Source organism: Neurospora crassa, linkage group I, assembly GCF_000182925.2.
Source record: "Neurospora crassa OR74A linkage group I, whole genome shotgun sequence".
NCBI classification, from domain to species: domain Eukaryota; kingdom Fungi; phylum Ascomycota; class Sordariomycetes; order Sordariales; family Sordariaceae; genus Neurospora; species Neurospora crassa.
Window position 1 is genome coordinate 2,134,861 of NC_026501.1, and position 17,220 is coordinate 2,152,080.

General features: G+C 51.9%; 4 protein-coding genes across 5 annotated transcripts; 1 reads left to right on the forward strand and 3 right to left on the reverse strand.

The window, feature by feature from the left end:
• Positions 1-713: 713 nt before the first annotated feature.
• Positions 714-3,220, forward strand: NCU01889 (hypothetical protein). The gene is made up of 2 exons (XM_960427.2): positions 714-1,584; positions 2,404-3,220. The coding sequence occupies exons 1-2, from the start codon at positions 1,066-1,068 to the stop codon at positions 2,956-2,958; spliced, it is 1,074 nt and encodes a 357-aa protein (XP_965520.1). The 5' UTR covers positions 714-1,065; the 3' UTR covers positions 2,959-3,220.
• A 78-nt stretch (positions 3,221-3,298) lies between these two features.
• Positions 3,299-7,375, reverse strand: NCU01888. Of its 2 annotated transcripts, XM_011394588.1 has the most exons (4): positions 7,183-7,375; positions 4,861-6,865; positions 3,689-4,792; positions 3,299-3,620 (listed from the first exon to the last, which is right to left on the reverse strand). In XM_011394588.1, the coding sequence occupies exons 2-3, from the start codon at positions 5,878-5,880 to the stop codon at positions 3,788-3,790; spliced, it is 2,025 nt and encodes a 674-aa protein (XP_011392890.1). In that variant the 5' UTR covers positions 5,881-6,865; positions 7,183-7,375; the 3' UTR covers positions 3,299-3,620; positions 3,689-3,787. The 2 variants fall into 2 exon arrangements, with proteins under 2 accessions (XP_011392890.1, XP_011392889.1); XM_011394587.1 differs by lacking the exon at positions 3,299-3,620 and having other exon boundaries at positions 3,651-4,792; positions 7,183-7,206.
• On the reverse strand, positions 7,370-11,417 carry NCU01886 (hypothetical protein). The gene has a single exon (XM_960424.3). The coding sequence runs from the start codon at positions 10,876-10,878 to the stop codon at positions 8,455-8,457; it is 2,424 nt and encodes an 807-aa protein (XP_965517.1). The 5' UTR covers positions 10,879-11,417; the 3' UTR covers positions 7,370-8,454.
• A 2,591-nt stretch (positions 11,418-14,008) lies between these two features.
• Positions 14,009-15,718, reverse strand: NCU10570 (hypothetical protein; the record flags this gene model as incomplete). Its single annotated transcript, XM_001728497.2, has 4 exons — positions 15,040-15,718; positions 14,911-14,963; positions 14,325-14,496; positions 14,009-14,146 (listed from the first exon to the last, which is right to left on the reverse strand). The coding sequence occupies exons 1-4, from the start codon at positions 15,457-15,459 to the stop codon at positions 14,009-14,011; spliced, it is 783 nt and encodes a 260-aa protein (XP_001728549.2). The 5' UTR covers positions 15,460-15,718.
• Positions 15,719-17,220: the final 1,502 nt, after the last annotated feature.

Here is a 17,220-nt window from a genome sequence, read left to right on the forward strand (position 1 = left end):
AAGAAATAAAAAAAAATGGACGGAAAAGAGAAGACGAGGTGGGTGTACATGCCACCAGCAAAATTCCGTTTGGAGCCTCAAGGTGGTACGTACCGAGGGCAGTGCACTGAAGTGCCGAAGAAGGGAGACCAGGGCATAGGCCAATCTAGTTGAAAAGTCCGCTAAAGAACACCTAAGGCCTAGTCTTTAGGGTATCAATTATCCTGGAAGTGAGAATAATCCACATAACAGCAGAAGCAGGGCCAGAAAAGAAGGATGGGTAGGTAGTCCGCGGACCATCTTCCCCCATTGACGACAAAGAATTAACCACCTCAACCATCATGGCCAGCAATTCGCAATTTTCCACTCACCGCTGTTCTGCTTGAGAATTGGAGACGGTAATTGGACCCGACAAGGCTTCCAATGGTATTGATGATGGTGCCGGTAAGATCAAAGTGACGGTTCCAGAGATGGCAGTTGGGGGCCATCTGATTGCTGAGCCTCCTCAACTTCTTTGCACTATCTGCGCTGGCAGCAACATGTTAGCAAGGTTGTTAGTGTGTCTGGTCGACTGGAAACTGGAAAGTGCCACTCGGCAGGTAGGGTGTGATCGAGCGCGGGTTCGGTGGAGCTGCCCCTGTCATGCGCTGGAATAGCAGCTGGCAATATGGAATTCCGATAGGTAACTCAGCGGCGTAAAGGCGCGGCGGGTCCATTCATCCGGGCAGCCCCGTGCAGACGTTACTAGGTACAACGACGCACCACCAAACAACCGTCGTGTTGACGAGCAGAATCGAGGATCTCAGATTTCGAAAAAGGCACTGGGGCTTCGATAGTCCAAGAACTGACCCTATATTGTACAGGATCACCAAGATCGCAGAGAAAGATAGTTACGGAAAGAGCATCCAGTGCAGCTTCAACATCACGGCTTGGCACACACAAAAGAAGAGGCCTCACTTTCCACACACCCACTCATACGCCATATCTCTCGATTCTACAAGTCATACATAAGTCATACGCTACACACGGCTACCGCTCCTCCGAAACTCAAATTCCAAGGATCTTAATATCATCACAGCCGACAAGATGAGTGTCCAAGCCCCCGCCGCCGCCGTCGCCGCCGCCGCCACCGCCGGGCCCGGCTCCGGCTCCGGCCCCGATTCCAGGTCTCCTCACCCAAGCCAGCTTCCCGGCCCAACCCCATCCTCCTCGGCCGTCCGCAGTTTCCTCCTCCCCTCTCCACCCTTCATCTCCGCACCTGGGCTCATCAACCTCCGCGACATTGGTGGCTACGAGATCCCATCCACCACCTCTGGCCACCGCAAAAAGATGGTTCGGAAGGGTGTAGTCTTCCGCTCCGCTGACCCCACCCAGCTCACAGACGAAGGCGTAGCCGTGATGCAAAAGCTGGGAATCACGCACGTGTACGACTTCCGGTCCAAGCTGGAGTTTGGCAAGACACCCGAGACGGAACCCAAAGAGTGGGCGGGCGCGCAGAGGTGCCATGTGCCCGTGTTTCCCGACGTGGATATGTCTCCGGAGGCGTTGGCGGTTCGCTTCCAATTGAGGAATTCTAGGTTTAGAGATTATACCGATGGGCCGGCGGTGAGTCTCTTTCTGTGTCACTCCCTTTTTTCCTTCTGTATCTCCCCCCCCTTTTTTTTTTTTTTTGTCCTTTTCCTTCTTCCTTCGTCTCTGGACGCGAAGGGATCTCGGGGGAGAGGAGTGTGTTGAGAGAGTACAGAAAGGGGGTAGATGATGCCATCTTGGGTTATCTATTATTTCTAGGCGGGAGTCGGGGTCACTTGAAACGGTGCTTGCACTACTCGTCCCCGTTGAGGCTTGTACCAAAGCGTGTGGAAACGCGGTTTCTAGACCCAAGGCAAGAGGGCACAGGGAACTCGTAGATGACACGAACCTGTCATGAAGCCATGATGAAAGCTTCTGTGAAGCACATATCACGGATCAACCGCTGTGCTGGCGCGTGTTGCGTCTCATCCTTCGTCGCCTGACCATCACGCCCTCCCCTTCAAGTTGCATCATATCACTTTTTCATGTTCGCTCTGTTTGCAAATACGGCTATGCAACAGCAAGCAAGACACAATGTACGACTTTGCTTCAAGAACTTTGATGGATATACGGCATATTCTTCGATGAACCTTTAGTTTCTTCTCGCATGTCATCTTGGATGATGCACAGTCGTTTTTGCACAAACGCCCTACGAGGCCGATACAGCTCCCCTTTTCTTCTTCCCTCCCTCTCTTTTTTCGTCTTTTATCTTGTTTTTGTTTCTTCTGTCTTGTTGATTATCTTTCTGCTCTCTTTCTTTCCTTTTACTCTTCCTGTTCTTCCTTTCTTCCCTTCCCCCTCCCCCCGTTGCTCCTCAAAGTACCACCTCTAACATTCTTTTATTAAAAAACGCAGGGTTTCGTCCGCGCCTACTCAACTATCCTTGCCGGCGCCGCAGACCCCCACAACACCTACGCCCCTTACCGGACCATCTTCCAGCAACTCGCCTCTTCCTCTTCCTCTTCCTCTTCCACATCCCCCAGTCCCCTCCTAGTCCACTGCAGCGCCGGCAAAGATCGCACCGGCCTCTTTGTCGCCCTCCTCCTCTCCCTCCTGCACCTACCCCCCACCGTCATCGCCCATGAATACTCCTTGACCGACCTCGGCCTGGCGCACCGCAAGCCCGCCATTGTCGACCACGTGATGCTGGACCCAGCCTTTGACGGGGACCGGGCAGCGGCCGAACGAATGGTCTCCAGCCGGAAGGAGTCGATGTTGGCTACGTTGCAGTACATCGATGAGGAGTATGGAGGGGCGGAGAAGTATGTGATTGAGAGGTTGGGAGTTACCAAGGAGGAAGTGGAGAGGATTAGGGAGGTTATGATTGTTGATGTGGAGGAGGGGGAGGAGCAGGGGTTGGTTGATTGGAAGCGGAATGCGGAGGTTGTTGAGGAGGTCTACCGTAGATGAAGAGCAGGGGGAGGTAGTGGAAGTAAAGGAGCTCTATATGAGGACTGTGCTGGAGAAGAGGAATGGCTTTCGCTGTAGGGCGGAGGCCTCTGGAGAAGTCCAAGTGTGAGAAGATGGGATCGTTGCTCGAGACTCGATCTCAGATGATCAATAGACATCGAATTTATACGTTTAGTACATACATATCAGACATATGGGCATCAGAAAAGCCCAACAGAGCGTGTGGAAGTTATTCAACCCGCAACCTCTGATTGACACCCATCATGATCACAAACCGTGACAAGCCCTCATCCACTTGGATTAGAAAGGCCTCCAGCTAGCATTTACGTCAAGCCCGCGATATACCTTCCTGGTCGACATGTGTAAACTTCTTAGACTTCGTAAAGCCGTGAGGCATAATTTCTTCTCTTCTCTTTTCCACTTCCTTGTCTCCACACATACCCATAGCTTTTCCATAACCTGAAGCCCACAGTCTCGTGATACTGATCATCTACATGCAAACCAATGCTCAAACACTACCCATCAAGAAAATCGATGCAAAAACACAAAAGCCTCCCCGCCATAACTCGTGCTACTCCATTCCATGCCTTGTGCTCTTATGCATGCAGTGGTTTTTGAGGACGCTATGGTCTCCGTCACTCCTTGATGCTCGAAGATATAACCTACGGATCAACAGTTAGTATACGGTATATGGCATGTAGAAGGAAAAAGAAGGTGAAGGGAAACATACCTCCACATATCAATAACCTGAATACTTCTTCTCCAGAGCACAGGTTCTGCATGCCAGACTGCTAGAAACCAAGACAGTAGCTTCATGCAATCATTCGATTCACGCATCCGAGCTGTTACCGGAGTTCTCATCCTCCGTCTTTTCCGTATCCTCCTCATCTTCCTGCGCCGCAGCATCCCCATCAACGGAAGTGCCATTCTCCTCTGGCTTGGCAACTGCAGGGGCATCGGCCATCGGCCCACCAGCATGGCCATCGCGCTCCATCATAGCCGCCAAGCGGGCCGCTCTACCTTCCTTCTTCCTGGGAACGGGAGCCCGTCCGTTCTCTTGGACATAGAACTGCCTGAGCAAGGTGACGGCCTCATCGCGTCCCCAGCCACCCTCTACCTCATAGCCTGGCTCCACATTGCCACCATCGCCATGCAGTTCAGGCTCGAAGAGAGATGTGGTGTTTCGGCCAGGTTGCTCGCCCACAGTCTCATTCTGCTTAGACTCGTCGGTGTCATCACCGGCAGGTTCAGGCTCCTGACCTTCAACTCCACCAGTACCGATGTTCAGAGCCGAAACGGGGCGACGCTCCAAAGCGGGTCTCGCGATACCCTTGCCGTTCTGGGGCGCAGGCGACGGAGGGGCTGAAGCCATTGAGAAAGGGGAGTTCTTATGAATGCGGAAAACACCTCCAGTTCCGCCAAACTTGTCGTTGACAGCACCGAAGTAAACCTTCTTGATACGGAGCTGGCGAAGAAGCGAGGCGCACATGACGCAAGGCTCGACCGTAACGTAAAGGGTGCACTCAGAGATAACCGATCGGTCGACGCGAGGAGCAGGGTGAAGTTTTTGGCCGTAGGGGAAGAGGTGGCCGTCGCGGGGGTCAACGTCGCCCCAAACGCTAGGCTCATCGTGGTTGCACTGGGGTTGCACATTCTTAGGCTCAAGATCAGCGTCACCAGAGTAGGACAGCAGAGCACAAATAGCCATGAGCTCGGCATGTCGAGTGCCGTTGCGGCTGACGTTGGTTGCGTTCATGCCCCTGGCGATTACTCGGTCCTTGTACACAAGTACGCAGCCGACAGGCGTCTCGTTGGTCTTGAGGGCAAGTCGGGCCTACAATCGAAACCAGTTAGCAACCGATGACACAAGCATGAGAGCAGTCAAGCAGCATGGAGACATACCATATCCAAAGCCTCCCTCATGAAGCCAGCGTGCATCGCTCTTTCAGCAGCCTCCTCAGGCGTCTCAAGTTCGGCCTCGAGTTGGGCTGCGCTATCAGTAAAGCCCTCCTTCAGCTGACTAGTCTGCGAGAGCTCATGGTTGATAGGGACAGCGGGGGAGCGGACAACCGGGGCCCTGGGAAGCGAGTCGACAATATTCCAACCGACACTAGTGCTAGGGCCATGGCCATGAAAGACGTTGGTCGTGAGGTGTTGCCGAGGTTCGGCATCATTGGCACCATCGGCGGCTGCGGCAGGTGTGGTGTTATCCAAGGGCTGCTGAGTTGCCAAAACCCGATCGCCGGAACCGACGACACCGGTTGCAGCGACAGCAGCGGCGTCAGTCGCAATGCTTAGACGTCCCAAATCTCCGGTGAGGTTGTTCTCAGAATCGACAGAGGCGGCGACGGTAGAGCCGGCCTTGACAGGGGCCGCATTCTCCTTTGCAGGGGCAACTAGGGGCAAGGCGGGAAGGATGTTGGGAACGGGGATCTTTTTAAGCGGCTGCTGTTCTGGTGCCAGCGTGGCCGTGGCCGATGAAGTGCGGGCCATGTCGGGTTCCGTGTCGGGCAGCTGTGAGCTGTTTGCTTGTTCGGGCGTAAGCGACAAGAAGGACACTTGCGGAAGAGCGTTAAGATTGGTAGCAGAGGCGTCTTCAGATTGATTCTTGAATTGCGATTGAGATGTGGTTGCGGGAGTGGCAGTGACAGAATCCTGATCTTGGATGTCAAGCTGATGTGAAGGTTGTTGCTGTTGTTGTTGAAATTGCCTAAGCTCGGGACGCGGGTGTTCTTGTTGCTCTTCACCGGCGGCAGTTTGCTGAGGTGGGGGCCCCTCAAGCAGAGGGATGTTAAAGTTGCTTGAGAACAAACTAAAGGCCGGTCGGAGGGTATGGTCGAGAAGAAAAATGGTGACGGTCTGAAAGAAAGCGGAAATGCGCTGGCCAGTGGCCGCGACCGCGTCCAGGAAAGTATATGCCATCCTGAAAGGTGGAAGCAGCAATCGCTAGACAGAACAGCAGCTGCAGTCGCAATCAACCTTTCTTTCCGTTTCTATGCCTTGCAGTGAGGTTTCTGTAGCAAACCACTTTCTCGACGACGATGGCTTGACCAGAAAAAACCAAGGTGCAAGCTGCTTGCTTCTTTCTTTTCAACCTGAACCCTTCCAACAGTATTGACACGCGCAGTTTCCTTCAGTCTTTCCTTCCTGCTTTCCTTCCTTCCTTTTTGTCTTTTCCAAAGTCCGCCACTTGCTGACACTGCAGTTTCTTGCACGCCTTTCAGACTTTCCTCTCGATATAATTTCCACCACACCTTCTATTCTTTCCCCTCCGTGATATTGATGGTTAAGCGTTAAGGATAAAGGGGCACGCAAATTTGTTGAATACCAAGTGACGCCAACGAGCTGGTGACACTCAGACAAACTTGATGCACAAAGAACGACAAGTTTGCCTCAACAGCAGCACAAATCGAACTGCCTCTTTGCACAAATGACAAGCTACCAGCCTGCTCTGACGGTTGTGCTTGAGGATCAGTGAATGGATGCTCTTGTTGGAAATGGAGCAACTTGCTTAATCGGTGTTGCTTGGGCGCGTTACTGGTTGTTGGTGATAATGCTGGCGCAGCGGTCGGAAGGAGCGACCTCGAATCCTGGATGAACGAATGAACACCTTGAGGATTCTCGGGAGCAAAACCCTTTCAAACTCTCCAATTCCTGTCGGTCAACCCCAATCCAATATCGCGGTTCCGGGTCCGCACTCTGTTACGCTGCTGTGTGTCTGTGGCCCGTCTTGGGTTTGTGTGTGAGGCCAACGATGGGAACTTTGGACGACTGACTTTCTCTTTCCGTCCCGTTGCGGAAGTGTATGTCTTTCTAGTATGTATGTAAACGGCGAACTGCGGCCACCAACAGAACAGAACAGAACAGGACAGCTCCGTTCAGCAGTTGTGAGGTGTCGCCAATAACACTCCGCAAGCGTTTAGTGTTGTTAGTTTTGTTGTGCGCTCATTCATGAAGAGAAAAAAAAATGAACAAAAATAGAGTGACAGGGAACGGAGCGGACAAGGATTGGTGAGTGAGAGCTTTTCGAGTTTCGAGAAAGAAAAAAAGGCCCACTCTGACCGGATGTGGGTGTATCTAACCTCTATCTCTGCTCACTCTTACTCCATCCAAAGAAAACTATCTTCAATGCTCACTGTAGGAACACGTCTACTGCTGAATTTAAACTTGAGGACGGAAAGCGAAGAGAAGGAGCACAACAAAAGCGAACAAATGGGGACATACATTGACTTCAATTTCCGTCTCGACCTCGCTCAGAAAGGGTCGATCTGGTACAGCTCGTAAATATCGGTAGACGTTGCCGCGCTTATACGCCACAAAAACGCTGTCAAATAACAATAGATGGATATTGATAGCGGCAGAGAAAAGTATAAAAAGAACGTTTTGAAACCAAAACAGACACAAGTTCAAGCGGAAAGTGGCCACGACGGGGCCAACATCAAACTTGTGTTGCCGTTATCCATGTTGTACCTTCTTTGCGACTTTGCATGTGCTGCAGACTTTTGTTGGGCTAGACCTTGAATGGAAGGGCGAACTGGCTCCACTTTCGTCTGGTGTAATGTTTTGCATAATTGCATGTCTGTGCGGCGCTTTGCACTAACAATTTCATTGAAACCCAATCCTTATCAGCTTATCGTCGACTACCAGCTGGCCAAACAAAGTCGGGACAAACACATAAACGTAGACTCCAGAGCACGATGTCAACGGCCAAAAAACAAGACACCCACGAGTTAGTAGGTGTGTGAACACCTTTTGAGGACATTGGATGACTATAAGGACAGTCGAAAGGAAGAAAAAGAAAGGCGAATACGTGAATCCATCTTGGTGTTTACGGCACTGTCGCAGTTATTTTGTTGTGGACAAGCCACAGCAAGTTCGATGTCACAAACAAGACAACAGATCCAAACACCTACAACCATGTGAAGTTAATCAAAACCATATTCCACACTTCACCATACGAAGGGAACAGCATAGTATAATTTACGACGGCCTCCAAAGGAGACCGACTTGTGTATTGATGAATCGACCGATGACTGAGCAAGTCACCCCAGATCGAGGAGAGTAAGAGCCAACACTGCCACTGCCCAATACCTCTGCGACATAAACCCATGAAAATAGAGCCCGAACTATCTCTACCTAGCAAGTCCTTTTCCCCTCTCATCCCGCCCTCTCTCGGTTGCTGTCTCATCACCAGTCCAACATCATCAATCCAAGTCAACTCGCTTCGCAAGCCGTCATGAAAAAGCATCATCGTTCTCTCTCTCTGTCAACGAAAGAAAGAAAAGAGAACGACAACATGTCTCAAGCTCAGAAAAAAAAAAGGACTTTCTGGGGTATCGTGGTAAATTCGCAAACGCTGCACACCGCTAAACAACTGAAAAACAAACTGAATCATATGCTTTGCATGCCATGAAAGGAACTCGACAATTGTCAACAATCAAATCAGATGGGATCACACCAGTCTTTTTCTCCAACTCCAGCCTTAGCCGGGGTGATTTAGATCATGATTGATCGTGATCTAGACACCATCCGGACAAAGGGCGAATTGCTCGCAACAAGCGCTTTGGCTTGTCGGGAAACTGAGGAGCCGAAGAGTCCTTGGACGGAGGCATGACTTGTGGTGTGGGTGTCGGGATCGACTGACCATCGGAATGATGATTGTAGCCAAAGTGAGAATAAGGACAAGCTCGCAATGAACAGAGTGTTAAGGGGGTCGAAATGACCGCCCCAGTTGTCGTTGATGTGGCTGCAGCATGTCCGCAAAGCAGCTACCACGAGACAAGAGACGAGACCAAGCACGACTAGCGGGAAGGAGGAGGATTGAGAGGAAGATGATGCGGAGGTAGTGTAGCTCGAAAGCTTTGCTCCAATCTTTGCGAATCCTTCTCCGTCGCCGCTTTCTCGTCGGCCTGGCAAGATGGTGGTGGTGGTGGAAGACTGTGACGAGGCTGTCGTTGTTGTGGCCGTCGTTGTTGTCCCCAGGCGGGTCGAGTTGGAGGCAGAACTGTGGCAAATGCCACTGCTGACATCTCGGGATGTTGTCGAGAGGTTTACCGGCAGACCAGCAAATCCTTGCTTCTGTCCTTGATGGACAGAGCTGTTGTATTTAACTGGTGACTTCAACCTTGCAGACGTCTCCACCGTCGCGGCGCGAGATTGTTGTTCAACAGACGATGCGTGTTGGGTGGCAGCACCGGCGTTCACCGATTCACCAGCATTCACAAACTGCAAGGCAATCGGTGAACGCCGGTGTAGATCCGTTCGGCCGACGTTCATCACAGATCTGTCGATGTTATGAGGTGCATGTCGAACATTCAGCGCCGTCAACGAGCTGCTTGCAACGTTGGAGGCAGGAGAAGCTGGACTATGCAGCATTCCTGAGCCAATTGTTACAGATTGCTGCACAGAACTTTGTGGGATTACCCTGCTCTCATTACCTGATGCAAGTTGGCGATAGCGCTGTTGTTCTTGTTGTTGCTGCACGGCCAGTTGACCGGGGGCTTGTACAGCTGGCGATACGTTGCTCAAGGTCGGTAGGTCTTCGCTTCCGGGGAGTCCGCCGTATACCTCAAGTGGCAGTCGTTGGTGACTTGGTATCACTCCGGATACGGATGGTGAAGATGGACTGGATCGTGACTCAGCCCTGTGGGCAACGACGCTGGCATCGCCAAAGTATTGCTGATCGGCGTATCCAAAGTCGAAAGGTGCATGGGACTGTTGCTGGCCAAGGCCGAGGAGCTCCTCGTCGAGAGAGAAGTCGGCAGGTGGTGAGTAGAGATTGAAGTCAACAAACTCGGTGCCATGCGGAACGCCCGGGTTTAGGTAGGGCAGAGCCGGAGCGGCCGTCGCAACCACTGGTTCGTTGGCAATTGCCGGTGAAGGGCGACTGTGTACCGGGGTCTCTGGAGTGAATACCTGCGACGGAGAGGCGGCGGATGAGGAGCTGGTGCTCTGGTAGAAGAGCTCCTGGGAAGGAGTGAACTGATCGAAGGTGCCAGGAGTAAAGTCGGGAAAGACATCCTGGTCGAAGTTGAAGTACCGGTTCCAAAAGTTATCATCGACCGTCTCGATTCCTTCAACAGAGGGCATGACGAATGTGGCAGCATCGAAGTTCTCCAAGTGGTTGACGTCGAGCAACTCGGGGGTGGTCTCAACAACAACTGGAGCAGGCGGCGGTGCTTCTGCTGTCTCTTTCCTTTGCTTCTTGGTGGGCTTCGACTCGGTCGCAGCGGGAGATGTGTGCGAGGCAGCCCGCTTCTTGTGGCTGGGATCACAACGGACCTTCCTCTTCCGGCATGCATCACAGGCCTTGATGATGCGCATGAGGTGAGCATGGTCCCTCTGCTCCTTGGTCTTGCATCCCCGGGAGGCAGAGTTGGTAACATCCCGGCCATCCTTGGTCATGATCCGCATGCCGGGATGGTTGGCAAAGTCGACGACCTGATGTCGACTACTAGGAGAAGTCGACTTCTTGGTAGTGGAGGTCGAAGAGCGGGCCTTTGCTATCCTGGTAGCGTCGTCGAAGGCGGCTGGGGAAGTGAAAGAGGCCGGAGACTGGGTCCATGCGCTCGAGTCGGAAATGACCGGGGAGACGTTGAAGCTAGATGCGTAGCCAGAATCAACAAACTGCGAAGAGCTGGCTGAAGAAGCGATGCTGGCGGGGGTAAAGGAGGTCGAGGGGACGGGGTAGAACTTGAAGTTGAACCCGGTGCGCTGCGAGTAGCTGAGGAAGTCCATGGAGATGTGGGCACGCTTGTCCTTGATGGATGCAGGACCCGGGATGAAGGCGTTGATCATGTCATCGAGCTCAGGAGTGCCCATGGCAGGGAGCCAGGTGAGGGCCTCGCCGAGGTTGGCCTGGCAGACCGAGAAGCCCTCCATGAAGGCGTTGGCCGAATTGGTTGGAGATATGCCAGCCATTTGAGCCAGAATCTCAGGGGTCTCGGGGATAAATTGTTGGAGACAAAGTGTCGAAGTTGAGATAAGCAAAGTCTCGTGACTGCGCCTGGGTGGGCCAGATCAATTGGCTATCTCTTGGTGATGGTTCTATAGTGAGAATATGTGCCGGAGCTTCTGGGAAGTTCGAATGCTGCGGCTGAAACAAGGTTGTTGTTGGCTAAGCGATACCGATAGGTTTGCTTGCTTGTCGTGGGTGTGGTAACTTGAGATTGGTGGGGTACCGGCAGGGCAGTAGGATGATCTCCGTGTTGCTTGACGACGACGGGGGATGCTCCTCGACTGCTGCGACGACTGCCTCGTGGTTGGTCCACCAAGGTGGTTGACACGGCTTGCTTGGACACTTGTTGAGTGTCGAAGGACGAAGGGGGAATGTCCGTCAGGGGCACCTGTGATTGGGAAGCCGGAGTGACTGTGTGATCTCAATTCGATGGAAAAAGGAGGAAAAGAGAAGAGCAAAAAAGAGTCGGCCGATGGGAGTCATCCCCGATATTTCAACAATGCGCAAAGCAGCGGACGGGATCTTTGACCAGTGGTTCATTAGACATGCGAGCGGGCGCAGCGAAGACAGTGGGAGCTTGCATAACAAAACTAGCCAATCACTGCAAGGCCATCCGGCGTGCCTCTTTGGTCTTAGTACAGTTTGGCCAGCTACTTCTTGGTCTTCTTTTTTTGTGAGTCTGACCCGCATCGCAGCTGCGTTCAACATACGACCCAACCTTGTTAGTAGCTAGTTCTAAAGGCCTACTACCTATCTTCCAATCTTGATGGTCTTGAAGCAAACGGAGAGAGGCATTAGAGAACACCTGTGTGAGAGAACGGTTCTCGCCCGTTGAAAAGTTTTGGAGCGAGGGCTCTTGAAGTTCGAGAAAAGGCTCACTATCTAGAGCATGTCTCCGAGTATGTGCCACTTGGATCTGGTACTTGGTGATGGACTGCTGGTTGTATGTTGAACCTCAATGTCAATCAATTGAGTCCGGCCACACCAGGGGCATGCCTACAAAATATTCCAGCAGCCAGTGTTTCAGCGACCCAGCCTGCATGGTCGGACACGGCGAGCGATTCTAGGTGGGTGCGACCGCTTGCTTGCTCCACTCGAAGCAACCCTTCAAAAGTTGGAGAGGGCTGGCAAGGAACTCGGCGCCTTGCAGACTTCCGGCATTGGCGTTTCTTGTTCGTCGCATTCGTCAGTGCGTGTGTTGTAGCACACGGCAGCCTGTCGGCCTCGAGGTATGTATGTGTGCCTAGATCATATGGGTGCAACGAGATAGGCATATGCGTATGAGTCAATTGAACCCTTGATTCCAAGTGGCAGGTACTAGGTATGTAGCGGACGCAACACAGAGAAGTGATGTCCTGGCTGCCTTTTTCTTCCCAAAATGTCGTGCCTGTTGACAAGCCTTCGTTTCCATCACACTTTTGACAGCCCGAAACCCGCACAGGGAAGCCAATTCATCGGTCGGCTGGTCCGAAAATGGGTAAGGTGGGGAGCGGGCGCCAAGCCAGGCTTTGCTCCAAGTCTTCTTTCATTGCGCTTCGTTGATTGGCCATTTACCCAAGCTTGCACATGCTGGGTTCTTTTCGGGCAAGGGTCTCCCAGAGCACTGCAGCGTGAGGCCGTGAGCATCCTTCCTCTTTCGCTTCTTCAAACATCAACGGTGACAACAATTGCTCGTCCATTCGCTCGGGTACGGTTAGTTAGACGAAACAGAAAGCTTGAATCGATGACTCTGCATCATTCCCGCCCATTGCCGCTGTCTGCAAATCGCATCAATGCGGCCCCGTGGGATATTGGAATCGGGAAGTGGGCTGTGTCTGACCCCCATTCGCGATTGCTGGTGGTGGCTGTGTGTGACTCTTCAACACCCCAACGCAGCAAGGAACGAGAAAACCTCGAGGGGGGGGAGGGGGCTCGTAACCATCAATTGATAACAGCGAACTAGCAACTACTGCTAACTACCGACCATCACCTTACAACTAACAGCCTTGTTCGCTTGGTGTCCAGTATCGTCCACCTCCCATGTAGATGTGTGTGGGAATAGTGGCACTTACTGCCCTATCGGGACAACATCGCCCGTGAGGCTGTTAGTCCCATTCATAGTTGAAACTTGGAAACGAAGAGCGAACACGCGGGGCTAGCCAATGGTCTCTAGCTAGGATGTAGAATAGTATAGGCTAGCTGGATTATCTAATTCCTTCATGTCCTGCCTGGACAGTATATAAAATTCTATGTTCCCTTCGAAACCATCCTCATCATGTTATCAGACTCAGCGTAAGCTCGGTTGCCCAAACAAATGGCTCGTTATGTAAACTAAGAAGTTGAAAGACCAGTGGCAAAATCGGAATGATTAATGATGCAGCGAGACATCGACAATTGGAAACACAACCGCGATAGAACCAAACGGTGAACCGCATCGAAGAGGCAAAAAGGGGGGGGGAAGAAAAGGATCAGGGTCTTGAGTCGGGAGAAGAGAAGAGGCTCCGCCTTTGACCACTCATAACGCAATCAAATACATCGGTAGCAAACTTGTCACTCTCTCCCCCGCAACAACCTCTTGGACAAATTGGGATCCAGATTTTACAATCCACATCCCCAACACCCCAACGGCAATACACACAACCGGCACGAACGGTATGTGCCCATGCCGCCCCATTAACCCAACATATCGCAAGGTCCCTTCCGCAATTCGCTTGATGGTAGACGATGAAGAGGAGGTTGTGGTGGTGGTATTCATGTCTGAAAAGCCCAAAGGAAGTAGAAGCAGCAGGATGAGAAAGTGCACCAATGCAAGGCAGAAGTTGAGCTTTGGATTGGTGAGACCCAACGAAATTTCTGCTGATCTAGAGATTAGGAAAACGGCCGTTGGGAAGGCGCGGCATTTCGCGAATGAGAATGGCTTTTTGGGAAAGTAGTGGTGGTGGTGGTGGTGGTCGTCGATGAGAGGTATAGTTGGGTGGTCCTCCTTTGTGGGAGAGATCGAGTTCTTATTGTGGTGGGCACGAGCGAGATCGAGTTTTGGGGTTGCATGGTGGGCTTGGTGAGCAGAGGCGTGTTCAGACCGTGGTATTGGTGCCGTTCCAGAAGTCCGATTATTCATAGAGCCGGCATAGCTGTTGCCGTAGAAACCGTAAGAGTTGGATCCGTAAGAGTTGGATACATGAGAGTTAGGTCCGGAAGAGTTGGATCCGACAAACGATGGAGGGCCCAGCAGTCCGTTTCCGAAGCCTTGCCCTGTGGTTACCGTCAATGTGCCAGCCGTCAAACTGGGAGCAGGGGACATCATGGTACCGTAATACCATGTGTCCAACAGGCCAGAGGCATCGCAATAGAAGCAAATTTCCTTTTGGCATTTTGTGCATCTCGGAACGAAAGGCCCTTCGAAATAGCCGCAGCATGTACACCTACGTACTATCTTCTCGTTGACGAAGGGCTCGTGCTGAGTCCTGTAATGTTCCAGAAACGAATTGTGGTTTGGAAAGCGTGCGTGGCATGGAAACGATTCGCTATCGGTGGGCGCCACTGCCCATGGATCGACGGCTCCTCGTTTGCATTCCCAGATGAGGTCGTTGGTGACTGAGTTGCTGATGAGTAAGCCAAGAGGTTTGTCAACATCTCCAACCGAAGAAGCTGAGGAGGACAGCATCGGAGAAACGGGATGAGAATTGAGGAATGGTGTGTATAAATCATCAAAGCCAAGAGGGACAGAGTATGTTGGGCTATAGGTTGGGCTATAGGCTGGATTGTCGCTGATCTGGGTGTCTTCGCGTGAAAGGAATAAACGCTCCCTGGAAGTGTTGACCAGCGTTGATGGGCTTTCGAGCACGATGTCGTCGGGTAGATGGTCGTGGTGATTAACGATCGGCTGGTTAGGACAACCAGAGGTGTGGCTGCCAACTCCGAAAAGTTCGTTTGGACATTGAATTGGGGAATATGGTTCCGGCGAACTGATGAGAACCTGGCGACTTGGTGACATTGGGGCTAATGGATGTCTTGACTGTTTGGATGCCTGGTAGTTCGCCTCGAGCTCGGTGTCATCAAAATGTGTACACTGACGGTTTCACAAACAAGAGTCAGCCATTCTATGCTATCACCTACGGGCTTGTTTAGTGGAGTGGACAACATACTTTGACTTTACGTGTGCGACATTCTCTGCAAGCACCAACGTACGTCCGAATAAATGCCGTTCTAAGTCTTTGGGGTTCTTCCAAAGGTTTGGTACGATGGCCACGCCTCTTGCGCCCACTGTCCTCGACTCCTCCATCCGAGCCTTGTGTTGACGCTGGGCCAGTACTGCCGATTGAACCAGTACGAGATCTATGTCGTCTAATATGGGATGATGGGATCTCGAGGTAGGGACTGTAACTGATGCCGTTCTGCCTACCCCGTTCGCGCTGCTGCAGGGCCTCTCTGAAGTGCCCTGGACGTTTGAATTCTTCCTCGACATCCCGCATCTGGTTGTAGGCCCTTTGCGCTTGTGGGCTCTGGCGTGGTTTTCGTGATCCCTCAGCGCCCTGATCAGGCTTGGTTAATCCGCCCCTGAACATGACGCTGATGGGTTATAGCTTAGAGGTAATTTCTTAACAGCTGCTGAGACAGGTTGAGATAGAAATGGTGAGAACAGGGTCTGACAATAAAATCGGTTTGCTGAGCGGAGGGGCGAAGACTTGATATAGATAGGTGGGGAGATGAAGGAGATGTGAGTGTACAAGGCTGCGACACGCAAGTGTCCTACGCCTGGTGCTGTTCGTGTACAGAGTAGAGGGGAACAGACTTGAAGGCAACAAGCCACGGGGAAAAGAGAATAGGGTTTCAAGACCGATCCAACGATAAAGAAAAATAGGGAGGGTCTTTTTCAGTGAAAAAAGTAGACAAAAAGAAAGGTTGAGGAAGAATATATCAACAGAAGGATAAGTATGTGCCTCTTCAATTTTTTGGGGGAACCCTTTCCGGTGAGATGCGTACGGTACACGAAAACAACCAGGGGGCTAGGCACACCCTCAGGCAGACATTAGCAGCCTCTTGTCTGTCGAAAGTGCGCGCGACTGCGACAAACACAAGTGAATTGATCAAAGATGATTCCTAGCAATGGAAGGTTGGGGAATAGGAAGTGTGGAAGAGACGCTTGCTTTGAATTCTCGTCATGGGACAGCGTCCATTCATATTATAGTCGTTCGTCGATACCTCGATTCGTGTGCAGCTTCGAGCCTCATTCTGCCCCTTTGGGATATGGGCCGCCCTTCCAATTGGCGCATAATGGTCTCCTGCGCCTCTTTCCACTTGGCAAGAGGCTTTACTATCCATATTTGTCTTCGATGGTCAGTAAAGCGCGCACCAAATGAGGCCAGCTCGTGCCTGACAAGATTGTTGAGGCCTTGGCCGAATGGTCGTGGAAATAAGCCGCCGCGAAGGCTGTGGCCCCAAGATCTCATCGAGTTTGTCATGCAGAGGTCAGTGAACATCCCGCAAGTGAGACCAAAGGACAATTTCCAACTCTGGGCAATTTTGTCTGGTACAACGACAGAATTTGACAAGTCCATACCTGGATTGCACTTAGGCTCAAATGCCGGGCAAGCTGAGCATGTAACAGTTTCGTGGCTGTTCGTATTTACCCCTCATAAAATAATTGCCCCCGTTGTATGCCTTATAGCGTTGACCGGCTGAGCCCTACAAGATAGACGTCCCTTGGTCCCTCATGTCAAGCAAATATCCGTCGGGTAAACCAGGCCTTTCAGTGAGATATTTCCGATCGTTCATGGAATAAGTCGGCTTGACGTGCAAATCGCCACGAGGTGTATGCGGCGGGAGTCGGCAAGGTAGCAAGGAAATACTTTGACTCCAAGCTCAGCTGTGGGGGTCGTCCGGCTCCTTTTCGATGGTCAAGCTGTCGTCGTACCCGGGCTCGAGGAGTAGGTACGGGTATGTTTGCCGTTGGTCTTTAGTATTGTCAGATGAACACCATCGCCGCCTTTGTGCGTTGAATATGCGGATACCAGAGCGTGAGGCAGGAGAAGGTCGAGAGAAGTAAGCTCGCCCCACGTTCCAATCGACTCTCAATTACCCTCTGCCAAGAGGTTACAATAGGGTGTCACCTGGACGTCTTGGTGATGTCGTGAGCCCTGTTCCTGACTACCGGATCCTTCCGGGTACCTGGAGATGGAAACGCGTCATTGGCAAGCTTGGGCACAACCTACACAATGATGCTTTTCACGTCGGTGAAGTTGTGTCCATCTTCGCTACATAGTCTAGATAGTTGACTGGTCCTCGTATTGCTCGCATAGGTGCCCTTTTTCTGGGGTAGGACATGC